Source organism: Pangasianodon hypophthalmus, chromosome 7 (assembly GCF_027358585.1).
Source record: "Pangasianodon hypophthalmus isolate fPanHyp1 chromosome 7, fPanHyp1.pri, whole genome shotgun sequence".
Lineage (NCBI taxonomy): Eukaryota > Metazoa > Chordata > Actinopteri > Siluriformes > Pangasiidae > Pangasianodon > Pangasianodon hypophthalmus.
The window spans coordinates 21,370,110-21,393,722 of NC_069716.1; the positions used below are offsets into that span (position 1 = coordinate 21,370,110).

Genomic DNA, 23,613 nt, shown 5'->3' on the forward strand with positions numbered 1-23,613 from the left:
AACAGCCTCTCGGCTCTTGTCTGCGGTTATGCCATTATTAAAGTCATCCACCTCCACCAAAATATATGGTCACAGGTCGCTCCTGGATGGAAGGTATGCAAAACCCATATAATAGTAGAGTAAACCATGGCGGATTCTTGTGGCAAGAGCATGTCAGCTCTCAAGGTGTTTATTCCCAGGTAGACGAAATATTTTATGGGGTGTAGATGATATTCTTTGGCCTAAAATGAGAAATGAACAGCTTGATGAATGCAACTTGTTCTTGTTTGTAATTTTCTGTCATTTATTCTTTAATCACTTAAGTAGATACACAAACATTTACATTTCAAATGCAAAAAATGACCCGCCATTGTAGAATATTACCACTTTCTTTCCCGAAAAGCCATTTTACACACAGTGAGAGAAACAAATTTAAATGATAGTGCTGTGAGTGTCTGGAAATGTTTTAGCTTTGATTTATCTGCTTGATTACTCACAATTACGAGTGTGTCTGTGACTGTATTAATTGCTTTGAGAGCATTGATTTTAGTTTGGAAAAATGTATCATATTGATTGAGAAAAACTGTAAGTAAACATAGAAACCACACGTAAGGGAAAGACGCTTTAAGTGCAACCAGAGAGACTGGCAGTTCTTAATGAGCAGGACAGAGTTGATGCTGAAAGTGCTAATAATTGCAATGGTGAATTGTCTTGTGACTAAAAAGGGGTCTGCTCAGTGTCGTAATTAGAAGTGATCACACTACACACAAAGTCTATTATAACACTTGACATTTCAGAGTGAGAAGTGAAGATTTTTGGCTTTTTCATGGCAAAAGAAAAGGCCAGAGGCTTTCAGAAAAAGGCTGATGAGCAAGCACTTAACTCAGCAAGGCACTCCAAATAGCAATCAGGAGGAAAGACATTTCTCAGCTCATTCAGATAACGGCATCTCTGCAACTCAGAACCTGGGATGAACCGAAGCTCTGAGGCGTCAACTGGCAGGACCTGGGAATTTACATAATAAAGCTAGCAGAGATAATACTGATGTTTATCACACTGGAGGCTTGTATTTGAGAAAAATCTGGTAATGCCTTATAATGATAAAGAGCATACACTCATGCTTATATACAATACGTGTATATCAGTAACAAATGTAGCACATCTGTGATTAGTAGTGGCTGCAGTTAACGTTCTGTGCTAATTGCTAGAAGGTTATAAATTCAAATCCCAGGGCTGCCAGAGAGCCATGGTTAATCCATAAGCAAAGATAAGATAAAGTAATACTCATCTGCTCAGCTCGGGGCTTGGCATTGGATTCAAATATATACAACATCCTATTACTTTATATTTTATATTCCACTTATATAATTCATATGAATCGATTTATTTGTTTGTTAATTGGTAGTGTTTTTTGGTGTTGGAACAAGCACACATTTCATGATTACAAGGGCACTGTGTGTGCATAATTGTGTGCAATTATCTAGAGCGTACCCAAGCCACTCATCACTCATCTTTGTCCATCTTTTAATTAAGCACCTTTTCATTTCTCCACCGTGTTCTCTTTTAGATTTGAGTCTGCTGTCTGTTCTGTTACTATTTATCATTGTACAACAACTGTATGTCTGGTTGAGGTTCCATGAGGTGAATCTATAAAGTATATGGAAAGCATAATTTTATAACACATCTAACTACAATAGAAATGGAGGAATGGTGCAAAGAGGCATTCTATAAATATAAGTGATATAATCACCCATTAAAAAAAAGAGCAGTCCCATATAGTAACCAACCAAGGAGATGGAGATATGATTGGAGATAATGTCAAATATTAGCCACATTTGAATATATATATAAAGTCAATTACTGGCACAATTATTCAAATTTTCAACACAAATGACTGGAAAAAATACTTAAACAAAAAACATCTATTTTTACATAATAGCATTTTCTCTAAAAGCATACATGTCAAAATTATAGACTCCCTAAAAATATTAAAAAGCACACATTGCCTTTTTCATTCATTCATTCATTTATTCATGCCAGCTGTATTTATTTATTTATTTAAATAAATCACTCTCCAGAAACTGTTGTAACTTCTGATTAAATGAGGTTGAACAATCCTTAGTTGTCTATCACTATGTAGAATACCAAATACTTTTTTAAAAGTGCACAAGGAATTAAAAACATGCATTTGATGAGGTAAGTCTCAAAAGAAATCTTTCAGAATAAATAATTTTCACCATTATAACTAAATTAGAAAATCACAGACCCCACTGGTCTCATCTACTTGTATCCACAAGCACAGAAAGTTGATGACTGAAACTTAACAGACTGAGCTAAGCACAAGTAGGGTCACTTACGAATTTATATGTGACACATCTGCGTAGTCTAGCAGCCTAACAGTAGACTACATCAGGAGTGAAGAAAGGAGTGAAAGACTGGTGACTTGAGAGTGATCGGGAAGAGGAATGGGTGAGGAAAACCATAATAATGAGGATAAATAACAAAAAAGAATAATGATAAAACTTCCTGCTTTTTCAGCTGCATGTTGTTTTGACTCCATCTCGATTGTGGCTTTGTATTTAGTCTGACAAGCACATGTTTAGGAAGCAAGTTGTGTCCACGTCCGTCAGTGTCTGCAAACACAAAATGGAGCCATATGGAGAAGTCTTCTGCTCTTCCTGCACTCACCACCCTGCCATCCTGCATCCTCCAAATCTAAAATTTTTTTTTGCCAAAATTCTGTGAAAGATCACTGCTGCAGTGATCAGCTGACCTGAACTTTCCATGAATACATCTGTATATAAAATGTCTTCTCATTGCTGAGAGCTACATGATTGAGTGTAATGACAGTAAATAATATGAAGGTGAGTATAAAACGAAGCAGCCGAGACACATTTTACATTATATCTCATCATCTTTAATTATCATCATGTATTAGAGCTGTCACATAGCAACAGAAAAAGTAATCCACATAGCTCCCTGAAAGAGAAGCCTTACATGAAAAATATCAATCTTTATATCCACCAAAATAAATACTGAGTTTACAAAAGTTCTTGTACAACTTATGGAGAGATTTACAACACATTCATGTTTAGAACTTCTGCCTTCAGGGTTTCATACACAGTGGTGTTCGTGTGTTACTCTGTATATATGTGTGTGTGTGTGTGTAAGAGAGAGGACTGATATAGCAATACAGAGAATGGGTTTTTAGGGCAAGGATACATTGGAGATTTATCCTTGTTCATTCCTCATGCCTACTCCAGCTTTTATGTCACACTCTAACATCGCTGTAATACATCACCGTTAACAAGATCAGAGAGCTGGAGAACTACGAAGCACAATTCAGTAAAACTGCATTGCTGACTTGCAATAGGTATTTGGCAGCCATTGTGGGAAAGCTTTCCACACACGATGCGATGTGTCGCTTCACGTCTGTGCCTGACACGCTGAGAGTCAAATGCATCCTCATCAGCAATCTTCACACTGACACTAGTAAAATTATGTGAGTGATTTTTTTTCATGACTGCATCTGCTACTAAAATTGCTGAGTGCTCAGTGACTCATGGTCAACGGGTGCTACATCATTAAAAAGCCTGAAGTATCAGAGTGGAACAGGAGCATTAAAATAATTTTCCAGACTGCTTGTTGTTAATTAACATCCCCCAAAATCATTTTTTAATATACAGCTGTCATGCCTGCCTGGGTAATTCTGAGATTGATGTTGCACCTACTCATCCTGAGTACCACGAACTGAAGAGCGTACTTTAAAACTAAGCTGATTCCTATGACATCTTGGGAAATTTTGTATTCTGTACCCAAATGCCCTGAAAAAAAAATCAAATTAAATGGTTTACTACATTCCCATTAAACAACATAGAAACCAAGTTATTTTTCAGTTTAGTTCCAAGCTTATGAAAAGCTCAATATGAATTTCTGTCTGATGTTCTGGCAGCATTTTCTGAAGTGTTTCAAAAATAATCTGTATGAGTTCAAGTTGGTTGTGACCATGTACGTGATCTTATGAATATCTCTGCTGGATGTTGCTCGTATGACACTGTGCAATCCAGCACTGACGTTAACTGTTACACTAATCTGCAACAATACAGTTATCTGCAAGAATAATGCCTCAGACTGCAGCGAGGGTTCACACAGACCACTAGCAGATTCCTTGCATAAAAACGTTCCTATTTACAGCAAAATCAAAACAAACTTACATGCCAAGCCCTGACCTTCAGCATATAAAGACCACCTGCTAAAAACATAAAATTATACCATTTGCTATCCACCTGTGAATGGTTTTAGCTTTGTTGGCAAGAGGAGAAGACACACTGCGAGGGTTTCCCCCCCATCAGAAAACATTTAGCTGTACAGAGCATATGCAGAGCACATGGAGCTGTTTGTTCACAAGCTTCCCTCTCTTTTTCTGTAAAACAACACAGTACCACACTTAACACTTTAACAATCCGTCACATTTAAAGAATTTTCTTCTGTTATAAATTTGGTCTTTGATCAAATATTAGCAACCAGAATACTGTATTATTTATGAAAACTGTAATCAGTATTTTTTAAAAGTGCTATAAGTGCTTTCAATGCAGGAGAGGTTATTATGTAGAAATAAAACCAAAACATCAGGGGAATGCTTAGTTATAAGGGTTTTCCATTTGTATTCTGAGCTTCTGGATGAAACCAGTAAGGACCTGTCTCAATTCTTTCATGTGAAAATACTTTCTCTTCTAAGAATAGCTGACACTGAAAAGTTTGCTGTTTTTTACATGGTATTTATAATCCTTAATCTTACTGTTTAGTAAGAGGCACATATGGAAGTAAGGGTTTGGCCAGATTTGTGATTAGAATTAATTTTATGAAGACAACTTGAATGTTTCAAGCACATGAATATGGTGTTGTTCTGCAGAAACATAAAGATTGGATATGCAGGATGCACTCATATCAGAGGCATCCTGGATTAAACCAGACAATGTACTGGATAGAAATTACTGTACAAATGACTGTTCGGTGAGGTATGCAAAGCAGAACCTTGGTCCAAATGAACATAGCCATCTTATTTTACGCTCATACGTGGATGATCATGCTTGGAGAAAGAAACTGACATTTTTGAGTGGGACTCTTTCACATGTGAAACCAAAAAACCAACACTGATTTAAACAGGGACTGGCTGAACTATAACTGAATGCAAATGAAAGGAAACTCAGAAGTACCATCATTCCTGTACCAAACAATGACCTCAGTTATGGATCCATTATGAGCCTCTTAAGGACTACGTCTATGAAGTGGAAATCTTTTAAAAATGCTGTAAAGATCACAGGTACATGAATTCATTTTCCTACTCTTAATTTCACCCAAAGGCACGTTTTCTGTTATATCTGTTGTCACCTGCCTGTCAGTGTGATCAAAAACTGGATCAAAATGTTCTGTTGTACAAACTACTTGCAGAATATTATGTCCCTATGTTTGTTAACATTTTTTATGCCAACTGTAAAAACAAACAAAAACAAAAACAAACAAACAAAAAAACAAGTATGAATGCATCAGCAATGTGAGACTCAGATTAAAACCAATAAAATTTAACACAGTGTGATGTTTGTTATGCAAACTCTGGGCAGTAGAAATGTTCTCCTGATTGTAAATTCTACTTAAATATTCATCACAAATAATGCTTGTGAAATCATATTTTGGCATGTTACTTAAAAATAGTCACAGGGGAACAAGCCTAAATTATTAACGGATCTGGTCATTAAACATTAGAAATAATTACATCCTTAAATATAAATCAAATACCTTTGGCAACATTGTTCACAAGATTTTGGAGCATATAACTCAGCTCAGTCACCACTCAGTAATTTGCTCCTGGACTCTTCTATGTGAGTTTGCACTGCAGGTGGGAGGGGGCTGATGGTGAGCGGTGGCACCTTCCAGTTTCTGCCCTAATGAAGTGTGGTCAGAAGCAGGATTCCTGCGACTCTGTGTCATTCTGCACTGACAGTTTCTCTTGTTCGCTGTTGTTTCCATTGTGTAGAACTGAGTACCTGGAAGTTAAAAAAAACAAAACAAAAAAACCATCAGATTGTTTTTGGGCTGCACCAGATCTTCTCTGAGAGTAGAGAGAGCGAGAATAATAGCACTGTAATGGAGCAGTGTATGAGGTGAATTGGAAGTGCATTGAAAACAATGACATGCCTCCCATATCCCACAGCTGACCCACTACTCCTGTGTTCAAAATGGCACTATAATCACTATTTCCACTGCTGGAAAATTGGGAGCACTACATGTAAGGACTATTACATGACAGAGAACAGAATTTGTGATAGAAGTAAATACAGGGTATAGTTTCAGACACAGCATATGCATGCCTCATGGGTTGCCTTTTAATGAAAAAGAGCAGAGCTGAGCAGGTCTGTGTTTGCTAGCGAGCTAAAACAGAATCAGAGATCCAGTGTACGGCCAAGGTATCACTGAAATTCTGTGATTACTACAGGCCTAGAACCACCTTTAAATCTGCATGCCGCACATTTGATCCCACAGTATAAAAGTGGTATGATTACAGCCCTAACCATGTTTTTGTAGTTTGTCAATAATCATAGGCATTCATTTCGTCACATGCTTCCTTAAAGGAAAAACCCTCCTTACTTGACTTGTATGACTAAGTTCTGAGTTGTCTTGTTGGTTTAAATGTCTTTCATCAGCAAGTTGGTCTTGGTTAAGGGTTTCAGCAGGAATTCATCTCTAGCTGAAGAGACTGACGCAACAGCGCTTTAGTCCTTTAGTCTGTCCAGCTCTCTCACCTCCTCATCTGTACACACTGCTCAAACAGATAAGGATCCAAAGCTTCAACTTCTATGCTAATATCACCTTCAGCGAATTTGTGTTTGTCATCTTATAACAATGTTTGTTGTCTCCACTATTTCTACATTGGATTTCTCATTAGTATGACATTAATCACTGAAACTGCTCAGAAATTAAGCTGTTGCTTTTTTTGTTTTTTTTGTCTCTAACAGCAAATTACAACCGTTATAACTTATGGTTGAGATTGTTGAAATTTTTTCTCCTATTAAACGCCATTGTGACTGCTCTAGCAATGTCCCCCTGTTACGTCAGTGCAGCACACAACTGCTAACTTTTGACAGTAGTAGTTCAAAAACTACTGTCTTAAATAATTCAGGGTTCTTTATAGTCTGTGGCCAATTCCAAGAGGCACACACGCCTTTCGTCAGCGCTTCCATGGATATTACATATTTATAAAACCGCATATGCTTTTAGTGCAGGCAGACATGTAGCAGTATGTGCATTCTAGGGAAATGACGAGGAATACTGGTAACTCAATAAATCTGCCTTGCAGACACACAAGTCTCATAGGTATTTTTGTAATATTTTTCCTCAATGCTATGTGAATATTATATACTATTATACTGTATCATTAGTAATTGACTAATTATTGAGAAAGATAGATATTACTGTAGCTCCTTCAATGTTAGGGCTTTTTTTTTAAAAAAATAAAAACTCCAAATTCTTTGGCAAAATAATGCTCTTCATTATGAGCTGGAATACACTAGCCAGAAAATAAAGTCTGTGGTGAGAATTCATAATGGGTTTATATATATATATATATATATATATATATATATATATATATATATATAGACACTGTGGGGTTATAAGGGCTGTGTGTAGCACAGTCAGTGCTCTTCCTGGATGCAATGTGTTCGCTGGGGCAGAATATGAGAATGAAAGATTATATGGCTATTTGTTCTTTTACTTATATACTAAATTTTGTCTCTCTGTGGTGCTAAACTTCTATTCCAAAAATCACTATAAACGCTTTCGTTTATAAACGAGCAAACCGGAGACGATTCCTGTCGTGAAATTGGACATGAAGTTTGCCTTGAAACCCTTCATCCACTCCAAAGTCGCTAATGTTCCAGGATTCCGAAAGGCAATGTGCTAGAGCTTTTCAGTGGAGCAAGCAGAAAGCAGAATTGGTGCCACATTGCTGCACTCTTACTAAATGCACTGTTTGTAGTGGCTCTATTCTACACAACCAAGCTTCACTCTGAGGAAACGCTGTTCTAAAGTCCCTTATAAATGAATGTTACCTGAAATGTCAAATTTTCCAATACAATGCAGAACTGTTATAAACATGCTGGACTATCCAGTCTAAACATAACGCATTTTTTTCTCTTTGGCCTACAGTGTGATCATTTGAAATTTGCTGGGAGAGAGTATCGGCAGCACAAATTTTAATCAAACACATTAGTCTTACTTAAAAAATGAATATTAAGAGGCTTCAGCGGCAGAAACATAAATAGGGTTAAGGATTGGACTGTTTCTCCTTCTGTGGATTGTGTGAGCTGCTGTGTGTCTCCAAATCCCACATTTGATTTAGTATGAGAGAGAGGGGGAAACAGACAGAAGGAAAAGATATAGAGAGGAAGAAAGAAAAATAAGAGGAAGAAAGGGAAAGCGCTATCGGTTTGTTTGCATTTCCGTCCCTCAGATTTCCCCCATCGTTATTTGAAATCTGCTAGTTGGGCTTCCAACAATCTATATGTACAATGTAGCAAAAGTGCGGGAAGCACATTCATCTCTCTCCAGGGAGCTTCTTTTACTATGGAATTATGGAAACAGCTTTCTAGGGATTTGCCCTGCTCTTGTTCACTCAGTCTGTCTGAAAGATCACATTCATTTCAGGCACACTCACCTAAAACTTTTCCTCAGCAGACTGACAGCTTTTATAGATCCTCTGTGTATACACACTACAATGAGTAGAAGAGGGTCATGAAAATGTGTAAATGAAAGCTAAAGTTTAAACACAGAAAAATTCAGTATTGATATCTGAGCACTTGGTTAATGGCAAAGAATTATACATGATGTGTAGTACATGTACAATGCAAAATTTTCTTTCTGACCAAAATTAATTCTTGAACCACGTTTTTGGTGCCAGTTGACCTATCTGAGTTTAGTCAAGAACAGTGTAAGGGACGGCATACCAGTGCTCTACAGAGACAAAAGTTGCAGGAATATTGACAATGTGTTGGTTTATTCTAATGATTAATTCAAATAAACAGCAAATAATACAAACTACGCAAACAAAAGAAATGAAAAACAACAACAACATGTGCAATCTATAACAGGGCTTAGCAGCAAAAGAATTCTCAGCAAAGACATTCTTAACCCTTTAAACACCCAGGACTTGTTTCACTGTATTTATTAAATCCACTGTATTTATTTATTTAATAACAAAGTAGTTACTGAATAATATGCTTTAAGATGAATTAATGAATAATAATTGAAGGGTCTAAAGGTTTAAAGCCTCAGCTTATTATTTACTTATTCTTTTTAGATGATATTATTCAGTAACTACAACCTGCAGACCTCAGAATAGCCCGTAGATGCTCAGATGTAAAATAAGTACTAATAAAAATCTCTACATAATCACAAATAGAAATAAATAGAAATAAAAATGTGTTTACTATTAGGCTTTTGTCATTTTAGTAATCTCAGGCCCACTGAAAATCATTTTAAAATGGACTGTACTTGAGGGAGAAAGCAATCAGCAATGTCATCTCCTTGATCTGCATAATGTTGGCTTTTTCACAGGGAAAATAAGCAGAACCATGAAAATAGTTCTACTGGACCTTAACAGGCTGAAGGATGATCAGTTAGCTCTTCCAGACTTACACACAGATAGTAAAAGCAGGCATCCATATTTCATCTGCATAACGATATATTTAAAAAAATATTTTTAAAATCCTCTACAGTCAACCCACAAATTTAAGCGCAAGTCTATAATCAACTCGAAGATCGTTAAAGTTACAGCTTTATGTTAGCTACATTACAGACTGAAAACATAAAACAACAAGGTGGAATGAGGACAAAAGGCATTGTGTGGTCTGTAAACCTAATTTATAAGGTTTTCTTATCTGTCCAGAGGATTGACTTGTGATGCAGCGTGTGATACTCGCTTTGTTATGGCAGTGAGAGAGAAGACGTGCAATCTAAACTGGAGAAACAGAGTGGAAGTCCGAGGGGTTTGGGATTAAGCAAGACAAGGCAGCCTGAGATAACCTACTCCATAATATGATACCATCTGCAATTTCAAGCTTATTAGTGGGAAGGGGCAATCTATTTCAAACTCATCTAGATAGATGTACTACAGCTGGCATCAGGGCTTCAGACTCATTTCAGCAGAGTCTGAATCCTGAATGTGGTGTTCATATATAATAAAAGTAATATCCTACACTATTCACATAGAGATAGATAGACTATTTTTATTAGGGGTATACTTTTTATTAGGGCATATTATATATGGCATATCATATCATTCGATAAGAGGCTCTCAATTCGATACGTCTGTGTATAGAACAATACCTTCAACAGACTGCATAATAAAGCACTATGTGTTATAACATACAACTCACTTTGCATGAGGTGCAATTTAAGGTGCAACATTTAAACTTAATCAAACCCACATTCCCACCTCTAAAAAAAAGGAGCTTCCTCTTTATCTTGAATCAGGAGAGGCTACAGGGGTTTTAAAAAAAATTCTTTTCCTAAGAATGCTGTTAAGCAAGCAGCTAGTGTATTAGCTTGGGAAAACAGCAATGGCTACGGTCAGCAACATGCAGGAACTGGAAAATTCCCACAAATTTAAGGTCTTGTATATGGGAACACTTTGGTTTCACAGTAAGTTACAAAACTGACGAGTGGTGAGTGGTGGACTGAAATGCTTACAGTGTGCCAAATCTGCCAAATATAAGTACAATACACTGGTGTTAATACCAAAAATGTTGGACATCACCCTTCTGTGTTGGTCTCTAAAATTAGAAGAAAGCAAGAAGCAACACACATACACATGCAGCATTTCCTTGCTGATTTAATACAGCAGAAATCACTGTGGCGATTGGAAAGTTCATAGCGGCAGAGTTGTGACTTGACTGTGGAGTACGCAGAATCAAAAAAAAAAAAAGGCCAACATGACTGACAGCACAACTAGCTAACAGCAGAATGGGAAATAAACAGCCCCATGCTTCAGACATGCCCCCTTGAGAGTCACACCAGCGAAAGCTTGGCCAGAGAGCTAATGTTTAATTAACCATGTTTAATTTTGTTACATTCTAATGCACAGGTTTTGTTTTGTTATATGCTTTTAAGAGTCTGAATGGATTACACTAATACTGTGTCGTTACTAAATTTCGATTATTGTATGTTTATAAAGCTGAATGTTTTGTGCTTATGGCAATACAGAGCTTAGCATATGCAATGATGTCACGGTTCAGACAGAGATATAATCACTTTCAACAGTAAGACACTTTTCCAAAGCAAGCAGTCATACACTCATATACAAGAGTTTGTACTCTGGACTCTGTCAGCTCTGCCCCATGGATCTGTTTGTGTATTTTGTTAGATTCTGATTTGATCCTGGTGTTATTTTCAAACAGCACATTTAATAACTAGGACTAGTGTAGTCTCACAGCTGTTGATAGCTATAGTTCAGCTTTTTTTGGTGGAGGCATTTCCACACTGTCTGAGAGGAATCAACATCTAACGCCACATTTCCCAGCCTGTACTTCATACCAAACTGCTTTGTCCTGTACCTAATATAACCTCTTTCCATCAGACCAGTTGGCAGAGATATACCAGACGTGAGCCTAACACTCTGTTCTCTGTCTCTCTGATGGCCGGCGTAGCGCTGCAAATAAACCAACTTCCATAAAGTGACATGTTGCTGATCTTTACCGCAAAGACTCGGCAGTGAGAAATCTGCGATCTACCAATTTCTTTACCAGCTTTGGATGTTAACTCCATGCACACACGTGCAAAGATAAAAGGATTGACTATTTAAGAGGTGAGTTGCAGAACAAACAAAGTGTTCCTTATCTGAAATGAAGAGTAGAGTTGGAGTGGAAGAAGGAAATCTCAGGAGAGTGTAAAACAGAAGTGAAAGAGTACAGGGAGACCCACAGAGGAAAGAAGAGTGCTAGTGTTTACCTAAGGGGTATACTCTTAATTCAGCACGAGAGTCTGAGAGCAGGACAAGTGGTCCGCGTAACTCATGTTTGATTCATTTTTCCAGTGCATAAACCAGGCCTAATATTGTAATAAATGTTTACAAGCCTGCCTTGTGGAATAGCCAAGGCCAGACTTTATACATGGACAGCAGTGAGAAGCTCTAATTCCCTTCCTTAACTTGCCAAAAATAGCCCAATACATAGCAGAAATCTGATGAATACCCTCAGATAAACAGATGTGTTTACCATGACAACAAACTCCAGCAGGTAGAGAGGGCACTGCTACATGATTAAGGCTGCCAGCACCTCTTGTTTTTGCCTTTTAGCATCAGAGCAGCAAAAACCTTTCACAGAAATGAATACTGCAGGAGGCAGAATATGAACTTTAATGTCACTTTTGGAAATCAATCTCGGCTCCTGAAAGGAGACAGTCTGCTTATAGATCTGTATCTGCAGATATTGTCACCACATACTGAGTCCCTCGCCAGTTTGTTGAGTTTTCCGGCTGCCTGGACATGAAAAACAGTTGAGATAAAAAAAAAAAAAAAAAAAAACATATTGCAAATGCAATGCTACATTCACTTGCCACTTTAATAGGAACACCTCTACACCTGCTCATTCATGCAATTATCCAATCAGCCAATCATGTGGCACCAGCATAATCATGCAGCTAGAGGTTAAGAGCTTCAGCTAATGTTTACATCAAACATCAAAATAAGAAAAAAATGTTATCAAAGAGTGGAAAAACATTGCTTGGACTTTTTCAGTGAACTTGTGTCCACTGTAGCCTCAGATTCCTGTTCTTGGCTAACAGGAGTGGAACTTGTTGTGGCTGTTTTGGTGCATCTGCCTCAAGATTCAACGTGTTGCTCTTTTCGAGATGCTTTTCTATTCACCACGGTTGTATAGAGTGCTTTTTTGAGTTACTGTAGCCTTTCTGTCAACCATTTTGGTCTTTCTCCTTTGACCTGATCAAGCAAGGCACCCACAGAGCCTCCTCTCACAAGATGTTTTTTGTTTTTCCACACCATTCTGTGTAAACTCTAGAGACTACTGTGTGTGAAAATCCCAGGGGATCAGCAGTTTCTGAAATACTTAAACCAAGCCATGGTCAAAGTCACTGAGATCACATTCTAAGATCACATCTCCCCATTCTGATGTTTAACTTGAACATTAAATGAAGACTGACTGGCAGATAAATGCATGAATAAGCTAATAAAGTGGCCAGTGAGTGTAATATATTTTCTAACAATATTAATGCAACAAACTTCCAATGTATACAAAAATCAGTCAACTAGCTATCGTTTTAATACCTAATACAAAAGCTGGCAGCATGTTATTTTGCACTTACTTTGGCAAATTCTTCTGTCACTGAAAGAGATACATGTAGCACACAAACCCCAGGTAGTAGAAAAACAAATTTCTGACTAAATAAAATAAATATATTTTTATTTGAGAATCTCCACACATTTGAGAGTGTGAGATTACTTCCATAAAAGGCAGACACACACTTAACCATCAGGGTGCCACTGTTTCTTTACTTCGACCCGCTGCTTTTCTTGGACCACTGGGATACAGGCTCATTTTCATGCCGCATTGCTGTGTTTTTTTTTACAAGGCATAAGCGGGAACAGACAGACTCCAATATCTGACACAGACTTTCTTTTTACTCAAAACACACTGATTTGGACTTATTTTATAGTCGCTGTCATCTCCAATAAAACCGAGGTATTTATTTTCTACTTCATTTTTTTAAAAAATACAACTGAAAGATTGCAACAGAATATATTCAAACAATTTCCATCTGGTTGAAAGGATTTGATCTTTTCTGTTATTTTTATATGATCTTTATATAATGACAGATTATGCCTGTCCTTATGTCAGGTTTCAAATTTATTTCACAACCTATCAGTGGCATTTGCTGGGCTAATAAACATCTGTGATGATACCATGCATCCATGCATAAACATATGTGATGCACTGTGATAAAGTGTATTTTCCATTATGCCACCTCATAGACCACACACAACCATTTAAACAAGCATCATCCAAACACACTACCCTTGAAGCCAGATAAATTTACTGGCAACACACACCTTTAATTAGAGGAGATAAACACATGTACCACAGGCACTTCACTACAGGGTGTTCCAAAAATCTCCACACATAGGGGAAATGAACACTTTTTAGCAAAACAGCTTCCAAAATTTTTCATAGTTTACATATATTTTTCTGATAGCCTTTAAGAATGCCTTTGACAAAAGAAGAACGTATTGAAATCATTCTAATGGCTGGATCGGGAAGCTTTCACAAGGTTGCAACAGGAAACATGGCAAGCACATCAAACATAACACTGTTGCCAAACTTATTAACAATTTCAAAAAGACTGGAAGTTTTGTGGACCAACCCAAGAAGTGGACTTCCATAAACACCCTCTGACGATGGCACGACATGGTGCTGCATACACAGTCCCCTGTTTATGGAGACCTTCGGGACACCCTGTATTATCATACTGCACATATACAAAGAGATGCATATTAATAAATCAAACACATAAAAATGCTCAAATTCATGTTCCAATGGTGTATTAACAAATCTAATTTCAGGAGACATTCATGCGATGATGAACAAGTGAGGCCTACGTGGTTAGATTTCATTTAATTTTATATAAACAAACATTTACCCTGCCTCTGATTTTGACCTTTGTTACTTTACATACAATTTGAGTCAGATTGTTACCATAAATTTACTAGTGTGACACTATGCTGATTCAACATTAGACAATTATAGGCAAATATGTTACATTATTTGGGTATTTTTAGTACACTAAGTATGTTTGTATTTTTCATTATGTATTGTGTGTTGTGTATACTCTAGGATCAGTATATAAATATGCAATTTGTAACACCTGTCAGTTTACTATAAGAAACAAAGTTGTCAGAAAACTATAAGAAATATCAGCACATACTGCCTCAGTCAACATGTAAGCTAGGTTTGTATAAGATTGTATCTTGAATGCTGTAGGAGGAAGTATGCTTTGAAACTGTTAATCTTAAAAATAATGAAAAGATCAGTCAGTTGGCTTCTTTTTTGCTTTACATCTTGTACAATCTTTCTGAATACAAGTCCTATTAAGACTGTTCCTCTAGCACAGCAGTGGCTGCAGCTTTCCTGTATGGCATGAATGAGAGCAGTGTGGAAAGAGCACATACCACTGAGCAACCACACGACCACACATTACAACACGAAGAGACCACATGTTTCTCTCAGTGTAAACACTTTTGAGTTTGAAACTGGATAAAACACATCTGTGCACTAAAGCTTATTTAGAAGGAGCGCAAGGATCTACAAAATTAAAATACCATGTCCTTGGGAAGCCCATATATTTCAGCAACTCATTAGGTCTTTTGTCTTCATATAAAAATCATATAAGGATAAATTTCATTCACTGATGATTGATTGATTCATTCATTCCAGTTCAGTAGCTTTATCCCAGCCAGGGTCATGGTGTATCTTAGGAGCACTGAGGAAAGAAAAGTAAACTTTTTTCTGGAGAAAAGTCCTAGAGTCACCCACTGAATTGCGGGTAGCACTTTACTAGAACTCCATGCCGTAAACCTGAGACAATAATGTCATAAACACAAACAAATAATGGCAGACATCAAATGCTGTTAACAGTTTATGTTCAATGACAGTAACCGTGCCATTTTACCACTACTGATGACATGGCAGGCTACATCACATCGTAGCTTTTGCTAAACAATCTGACACAGATTTTTATCATCTACTAGATCTCATAGCACGTTCATGGCATGTTATTACCAGGTCATGTCATATGCTGCATGACAAGTGATTGGTAACATGTGGAACTTATCATTAAGGGCTTTAACAGTTGTTACAGGTACTTGTCATAAAGTAATTGCTAACCAGAGTACATAAAATTAGCATGTGATGTACATATGCACACTGCAGGACAGAATATTATATCTTTATGACATGGATATGTCAGTCATATGATGTAGTTTTTAAGTAAATTTACCAAACTACTACAGTTCTCATAAAAGCATTGCAATGTTAATTTCATCTTAACTGCTAGAGGTTTAAATGTTAAACCATTTAACAATTATCTCAGAGTGGCAATGCTTTTGAAAAACCTAGTCCTAAACATTGTACTAGAAACAAAGTTAAAGAAACCCTAAGATTGTTGGGGGCAGATTGTTGCAAGTGTTCAATTTATCTTATGCTGTGATTACGCCATGAAGCCATGTAGGTAATAATAGCCCCAATTCCCCAGTGTCTCTTTGCAGGGAGGTAAAGAAGTAATAACACTTATACATCTGCCAATAAATTTTAAGGCCATGCTTCTCAACTCAGCCTATCCAATTTCACTGCAGTCTGCTGAACTTGATGTCTTTTTGCAATGTTCACGTTTCCTTAACCTCTTCAGGCCTCTCTAGGCCACTTGCTGCAACATTCCCAACACTGATCCATTTTTCTTAACCCCTCATTTATTTGCGATGAGGAGAAAAAGTAAATTTTAGCAAGGAGCAAAGAAAATCCTGTGCCATAAAACCTCCCCTTGTTACATACTTACTTGGCATACTGAGCAGTGTACGTACAACCAAAAAGCAAAGACAAACAAATCAATTTGCACACATTTGAATAGTAAGTAAAGAAATGAATGTCATGCAATAGGATCATGGGGTGGTAGTTCAGTACATATGGCAGTACCATTCAAAGAGCTATGACAACCATTATGCTTATAGCTCTGTAAATGGCGCTGCTATCTGCACCACACATATCGAGTCCTTCGGGGATCTTTGCTGGGTTCTCCCGCCTTGTGGGCATGCGATGAGCTGTGAGCAGTCAAGGGGAAAAAGACATATTATAAATGCAACAACAGTCTCTCTTTAAATAGAATGGAAATAACATGTAAAAGCTGTTCATGCCCCAGATGTTACAATGAAACATACAAAGAACCAGCCATAGTTACGAATATATAGAGTCCAAATCTAATCCAACACTTGATTTTATTTCTGTATATATCACATGTGGCTTAATGAAATTGCATGGACATGAATTAAATGATCAATTACAATATTCATTTGTCTTTTTTTGCATATTTACATAAGGAAAATGCAAGTAGCAACTATAAGAGAATCTTGTTAACACCCAATTCAAATAAGGTTCTAATAGGGGTCTAACTGAGCTGAACATATTAAACATACAGGCCTATTAGACACAGACTCGTTTTAAGAAGCACAGTCCTTGAGTTCTTACTGAATGAAAAAAGGGTGACTGAAAAGAATAAGCTAGAATAGAAGAGCCTGATATTATTTTAAAGTAATTTTCACCTCAGGGAGGTTATACATCTTCATACTACTTGGGCTTGCTCATAATCTCTGAAAGTTTCAAACCTTATGACAAATCAACTCAATCTGACATAAACAAATAGCCCAATAGCCCAAGTGTCATACACATACACATACCAATACCTTTTTCACGTAATTGTGTTTATCCATATTTTAAGCATTGCTAAAGGGTATACAGGGGAATGTGCTTTGTAATATACAAATTAAATTCTCCCACTTCTAAAAATCGCCATGGTCAAAGGCTGAATGCATGTACACTATACGGCCAAAAGTATGTGGACACCTGACCATCACACCCATATGTGCTTGTTGAACATCCCATTTCAGATTTAGTCCCCCTTTGCTGTGATAATAACCTCCACTCTTTTGAGAAGGCTTTTCATTAGATTTTGCAATTCACTGAACATTTCAAAGTTTAAAAAAAAAATGGCACACCAGGTCTACCATCACATTGCCATTAAGAGAATTGGGAGAGGCAAGTCATAGTGTCATAGCTTAGATCATGACATCAACCCTTCCTGCATTTGTGGAACTGATTGGAATCGATAATGTGGCTCCCCTTGAAAAAACACACATCTGTCTCCAGTAATGTCAGCATCAGCGTCCACAAAAGCAACGACTCCAACATGTCATCTGCACTGCTAAATTTAACCCAGACAGCAATCCAGGGTGCTTTAGGCAATTTTAGTCCCCTCGTTATTCCTATCATGGCCAAAGTGAAAAGTGACTGTGATTACACAATGACGCAAAGGAACAGGACCTTGTATCCTGGAGCAGTTTATGATTTTTTTTTTGATACATTGGTGAAGACAACAGGATGACTGGCTGGGTTTCTACATCTATACATGGGGGCATATACAGCTGTAGGTATCCATAGTATGTGCAGGGGCGACTGGTATAAACAGACCAGCATGCTAGGTCTACTGTCTTTTAAAGATAAAAAGACATCAGTATTAGGTTTCATTTTTGGCATCCATATCAGATTATTTGCTGTTAATAAATGTATTAAGGCAGATTATTATGGACCTTTGTGGAACTAACCCCACTACTAATGGTCTTAAGAAACACACACAGAATGGCATTAAGTAGCAGGCTGCTTCTGATTCGTTTCTAGCCCAGACTGTAGTTTTATGCAGCCTTTTTCAGTGACAGTCATGTCAGGTGATTACGCAGAGTTAAATACCCCCGAGATTTCCATGTTTTTCAGGCCACTTAACTGACACATCCGTAAGACATGATCAGCAGTGATTGAGAAGGCGCATGTGAAATACAGTCACGAGTGTAATGAATGTGCCTTTGGAGGAGAAACTAAAAGTAGACAGACTAAGCACATATTGTCCACTCAAAGTACAAATTACATAAAAAGTTTAGTCTCTTTTGGTTTGAACGATTACAGCTTTTCTGTTTACCATGTTTGGTATTCAGAGGAAACATGGCATGAAGCCAGTAAAGCATTACAGACTTTAAAAAAATAGAAATCATGAATGCATCTGGCTATCTGTCTTGGGTAATAGTTTGCTCCATGCCTTTCGTATTATGCCAAACCTAATAGTTTCACTGTCAAGCTATTGATAGATATTAGATTTTAGCCCTCCCATCTAATATCATGACCCTCCATCAGTGAATATGTGTGTGCTCATTGGGTGTGTGTGCTAAAATAAACCTACACTTAATTGGCTTGTCCTGAGTTGACAGCCTCAGTTCCAGTCAACCTTTCTGGTAAATCCAGTAGAACTAATTTTTGAAATACCTAATGGAATAATCATTTATGAAAGGTCACTTATCCTTGCTTGAAATCATAATAATTTAATCATGTCAGACTTTTTCTTCAAGCTCAAAGGGCAATCTAATATCCATCCAAAACAAAAATGGAGGGAGAAGAGCTTCTGCTTTGAGTCATTATCCCATCAGAAAACACTCACACAATAAGAGATGTAGCACATTCAGTCAATACTGAATGTGCATCTGGCACTAAACATAATTAAAAGTTCATTTTCATTCAGTATATTATTAATTTATCCTCAGAACCTGATCCGATCTGCTGACTGGGGAGGCCACTGAAATACACTGAACTCATTGTCATGTTTGATAGTTTAAGATGATTGTGCTTTGTGACATGGTGCCTCGTCACGCTGGAAGTAGCCATTATAAGATGGGTAAATTGTGGCCATGGGTAAACTGTGCACATGGTCAGCAACAATACTCTTATAGGCTGTGGCATTCAAATGGTGCACCATTGGTATTTATAGCGGCCCAATGTGTGCTAGATTCCCCACACCATTACACCACCACCATCAACCTGATCTGTTGACACAAGGCAGGTTGGGTGCATGGATTCATGCTGTTGATGACAAATTCTGAACCTAGATCTGCATGTCACAGCAGAAGGTTCATCAGACTAGGCGATTTTTGTACTAATTATTAACTGTTCAGTTTTGGTAAGCCTGTGCCCACTGTAGCTTCAGATTCTTTTTCTTCATTGGCAGGACTGGAACCAGATGTGGTCTTCTGCTGTTGTAGCCCATTTTACATGTTGTGTGTTCCGAGATGCAATTCTGCTTACCACAGTTGTAAAGAGTGGTTAATTGAGTTACTGTAGCCTTCCTGTCAGCTTAAACCAGTCTGGCTATTCTCCTCTAAACTCTCTCATAAACAAGGCATATCCATCCACAGAACTGATTATTTTGCTTTTCGCACCATTTTTTTCGATTTATTAATTACTAATATGAAGTGAGAACTTAGTATTTTAAATGCAAATGTCAGAGACAGCACTGTAAAATGTAAAAAGCTAATAAAGATAATGTTGTACAAATCCTGTATAATTCTTAAAATCCTTAACAGAATAGAAAAACAGCTGGAATAGCATAACATGTCTTAATCTTTAATGATCTGGTTTTGTTTATTTTGTTTTTGCTTGTTTACAACACTCTAAAAAAAAAAGGGCATGAACTCTGTGGGATTTCTGAGATGTAAACAAATAGAAGTAATACACAAACTTAGGTTTACTGTGATTAGCATGGCCCTTCATAAGGCTTTATGAATACATGTTTGTGTTCCTGATAATCAAGTGCATAATCTATGCTTCCAAAGATACTTGATTGAGCATACATGTCTGGAAGCTAAGATGGCATCCCACAATATCTAAACATATATCCATAAATATGTTCCTGTCTACACTTTTCAGTAAAATTAAGCTTTGAGTTTTGTTCTCTAGAGCTAGTTGAAACCTTCAGCCTTATTCAGAGTTACTGTAAGTGTGTGAAGTGAGGCAGTAATACCAAAAATCCACACGTTAGCATTCCAATTTATTTAAAAGTAAGTACAGCATGGACTTAAGAGCTACTGTGACAAATATAAAAAAAAAAACAGATGGAGAAAAACCTGTAACACTTTTTGAAATGAGAAACTAGTTGTGTTTTAAGCCCTAGGTGCAGTAATAGAGCTTGTGCAGTGAGATATTGCAACCAGTCACTCACCCAAAATGTCACTGGGTTTCAGGTATTACAATATCAAATATAATCACCTTTAAAACTCTTAACCACTGCTAAAGCCATACTTAGTCAATTTCTTGTGAATTCTCTCATACCTTGAATTGCACAGGCAGACGGGTGGGGTCACTGGCTGCAGGCAGGGGTGTTTTGTCCATCATTGCCAGAAGCTTTGCTGTGTTCTGACTGCAGATTAGGTTTCAACAGATTGGCAGAACAGACAACCGTCCAAAATGTGGTCACTATCCAATGACCTTAAACTCTAGAAAGCACCAGTGGGATGCCCTTAATTACAGTGTTCGCAGATAATGACCCTCTTCCTGCCAATCACCAACAGATCCTTCAGTAGGGATGTGATAAACTCCGACAACTGCGTTTTCAGAGGCTAAATAGGTTTATCATTTTTACCTTGAAATGCTCTGTGTGGCCAGAGTTGTACCATGGTGTTGAGCTCCTACGAGAGGCACTCACAGCTAATCAAAGCCTGCACAATGACTGCTGGTGTTGTACTGTTTTGTTTTGGTAGTTATCGTTAATGCACCATATACAACCAGACTAAGCAACCAGTATTCCTATTTTTTCAAGCTCATCTGAGTGTGAAATTGTCCATAATGAGCCAACAGAAGGACCAGCTGGATTCTGAGAGTTGAAATCTAAGCCCCATGTACTGGCACACACACACACACACACACACACACATATATATATATATATATATATATATATAGGGAATGTACAGACACACAAAATCTTTCTGTGTGGGGTATTTCCCTTAACATGTGCATTACTCGAGCACAATAATGCTATACCTAAACCTAAACTTATCCACAACATGCAAAAGAAATAACAGCTGTATTAAAAAATGCCACCCACACACAACACGCCAGCACACACAGTGTAAAAGTAATGCACTGTACTGCATACAGAGATATAATCAGATGCCTTACTGACCCTGACTCCAACAGTGTCAGGACAGCGACAGAACAGGATGGAAAGTGTGTGCGTGAGTGGTGTGTATGTGTGAGTGAAAGACTCACTTGCGAGCTGCTCACACAGCACTAGACAGGAACAGGCTTAGTGTTGCAGAACCAGAGTAGGAGTTTAGAAGCAGAGGAGCAGCCGCTGGAGTAGAGAGCAGGCGGGACAGAGGGCAGCAGAGAGGCACGCATATGGAGAAGAAAAAAAGGAAAAACAGCAATACAGAAGAGGAAAAGAGAAAAGAGAAGAGGAAAAGCAAGTTAATACACCCATGTCTAATTCTACACAGTCTTAATGTTGTTGTGTGTGGGTGCCTTATTAAGAAGTTCATTAGAATTTTGTTACTGGTGATGCTATATGCCTTATACCACAGTGCTGTTAAATTCAGAAGGTGAGGACTCATTTTCTGTAACAGCACGGCTCTGACATTAGCTCTCACTGCAATTCAAATCACGGGTTTATATTAATGTGTGTGATCTTAGATGTTATAGTTTCTATTCACTCATTTACTAGGACTTATATGGCAGATGCTCTACATGATCTAACACTAAAAACAGACTGATTAAAAAATGTGTTGTTATTTAACAAAGAAAAAACATATAATAGTTTCCTGTAATCAGACATTTATTCAACTTTTATGGAAGGAGTCTTGAGTATCAGTTTGTTGTAACTGTCAGTAAGCTTTCCGCCATGGGAGAGTCTTCAGAACAGAGGTGCTTTCTGGTTCCTTGATAACATGACAAGCTGCATTTTTTTGCCTTAATAACTTCAAGAAAAGGAAGGCTGGTGAGGGAACGACTGTTTGCAGCTGCTATAACAAAGCAACTAACTTACTTTCATGGATGTTCCATAACATTATATGTAACTATAAATGGATAAAAAGCAGGATGTATCATTCGTTAATAAATTAAAAACTGTATTTGTTGGCAAACTGCTGTGGGATAAGACGAATAACACACTTCAGCATGCCCAGCCGTGTTTTATTCCTTTCTTAAAAGCTGATGCTTCATTTTCATTATTACAGCAATCAATCAGTCAAGTAATTATTCAGTCAGGAGGCAAAAATATTGTAGTACTAACTAGGCACCAGTGCCTAACATATAGCAGTGTATTATATTTTTCTAAACAAACCCTGGACACTGCAGCACCTATTCAGTATCTATGACAACTCTGCTTCAGAAATATATATTACCCTGGGAATGCTTTGTTGATAGCTCTACATCATTGATGATATTTTGATGCCTTTATGATAACAAATTGCTGTAGCTTTTATTTGCTGAGCAAATACAGGTCTCTTCCAGGCAATGAGGGGAGTCACTCACAATACACTTTGTCTAAGGCACCTCATTTGTTGATTTCATAATAGACTCAGCACGCAAATTGCTTGTAAAGGTCAGCTAATAGTGGTGCTGAAATGGTTCAGAAATACTCGCCAAACACAAAGCAATGACTCACTTCTCTCCAGACGGAGGGTATTGTTTGCCATTTACTGCAATATCCATGAGGCCCGTCCCAAAAGAGCCCACAGCCAAGGGGACGTATTTATACTTCTGTGCATCTAAACTCTAAACAGCTTCCTTTTTGCATAGACTTCCTCTGATAGACAAAAAATACACAATGCTCAGTATACACTGCATGCAAATGCTGTATGCAGTGCTCAAGTGGCTTGACTTGTTCAACTTGTGTACAGTAAAACTGAATTATTATGACATCTGCACATGATCTTTGTAAAGTACAGTCTAGTGTCATGATATCCATCAACCACATCCCTGA

At 37.5% G+C, this 23,613-nt stretch overlaps 1 protein-coding gene across 6 annotated transcripts in view; it reads right to left on the minus strand.

Moving 5' to 3' along the window:
- Window positions 1–2,218: 2,218 nt before the first annotated feature.
- The window catches only part of htr4 (5-hydroxytryptamine receptor 4), an 80,917-nt gene continuing 59,522 nt past the window's right edge, over window positions 2,219–23,613 (minus strand). For 3 of the 6 annotated variants that reach the window (XM_053235519.1, XM_053235520.1, XM_034306021.2), the window contains one exon: window positions 2,219–6,023. In XM_053235519.1, the coding sequence (XP_053091494.1) occupies window positions 5,936–6,023 (88 nt within the window). In that variant the 3' untranslated portion in view covers window positions 2,219–5,935. Of the gene's footprint in view, window positions 6,024–21,899; window positions 21,985–23,613 lie in introns of all 6 variants that reach the window. The other 3 variants (XM_026917903.3, XM_034306020.2, XM_026917902.3) reach the window with 3 other exon arrangements.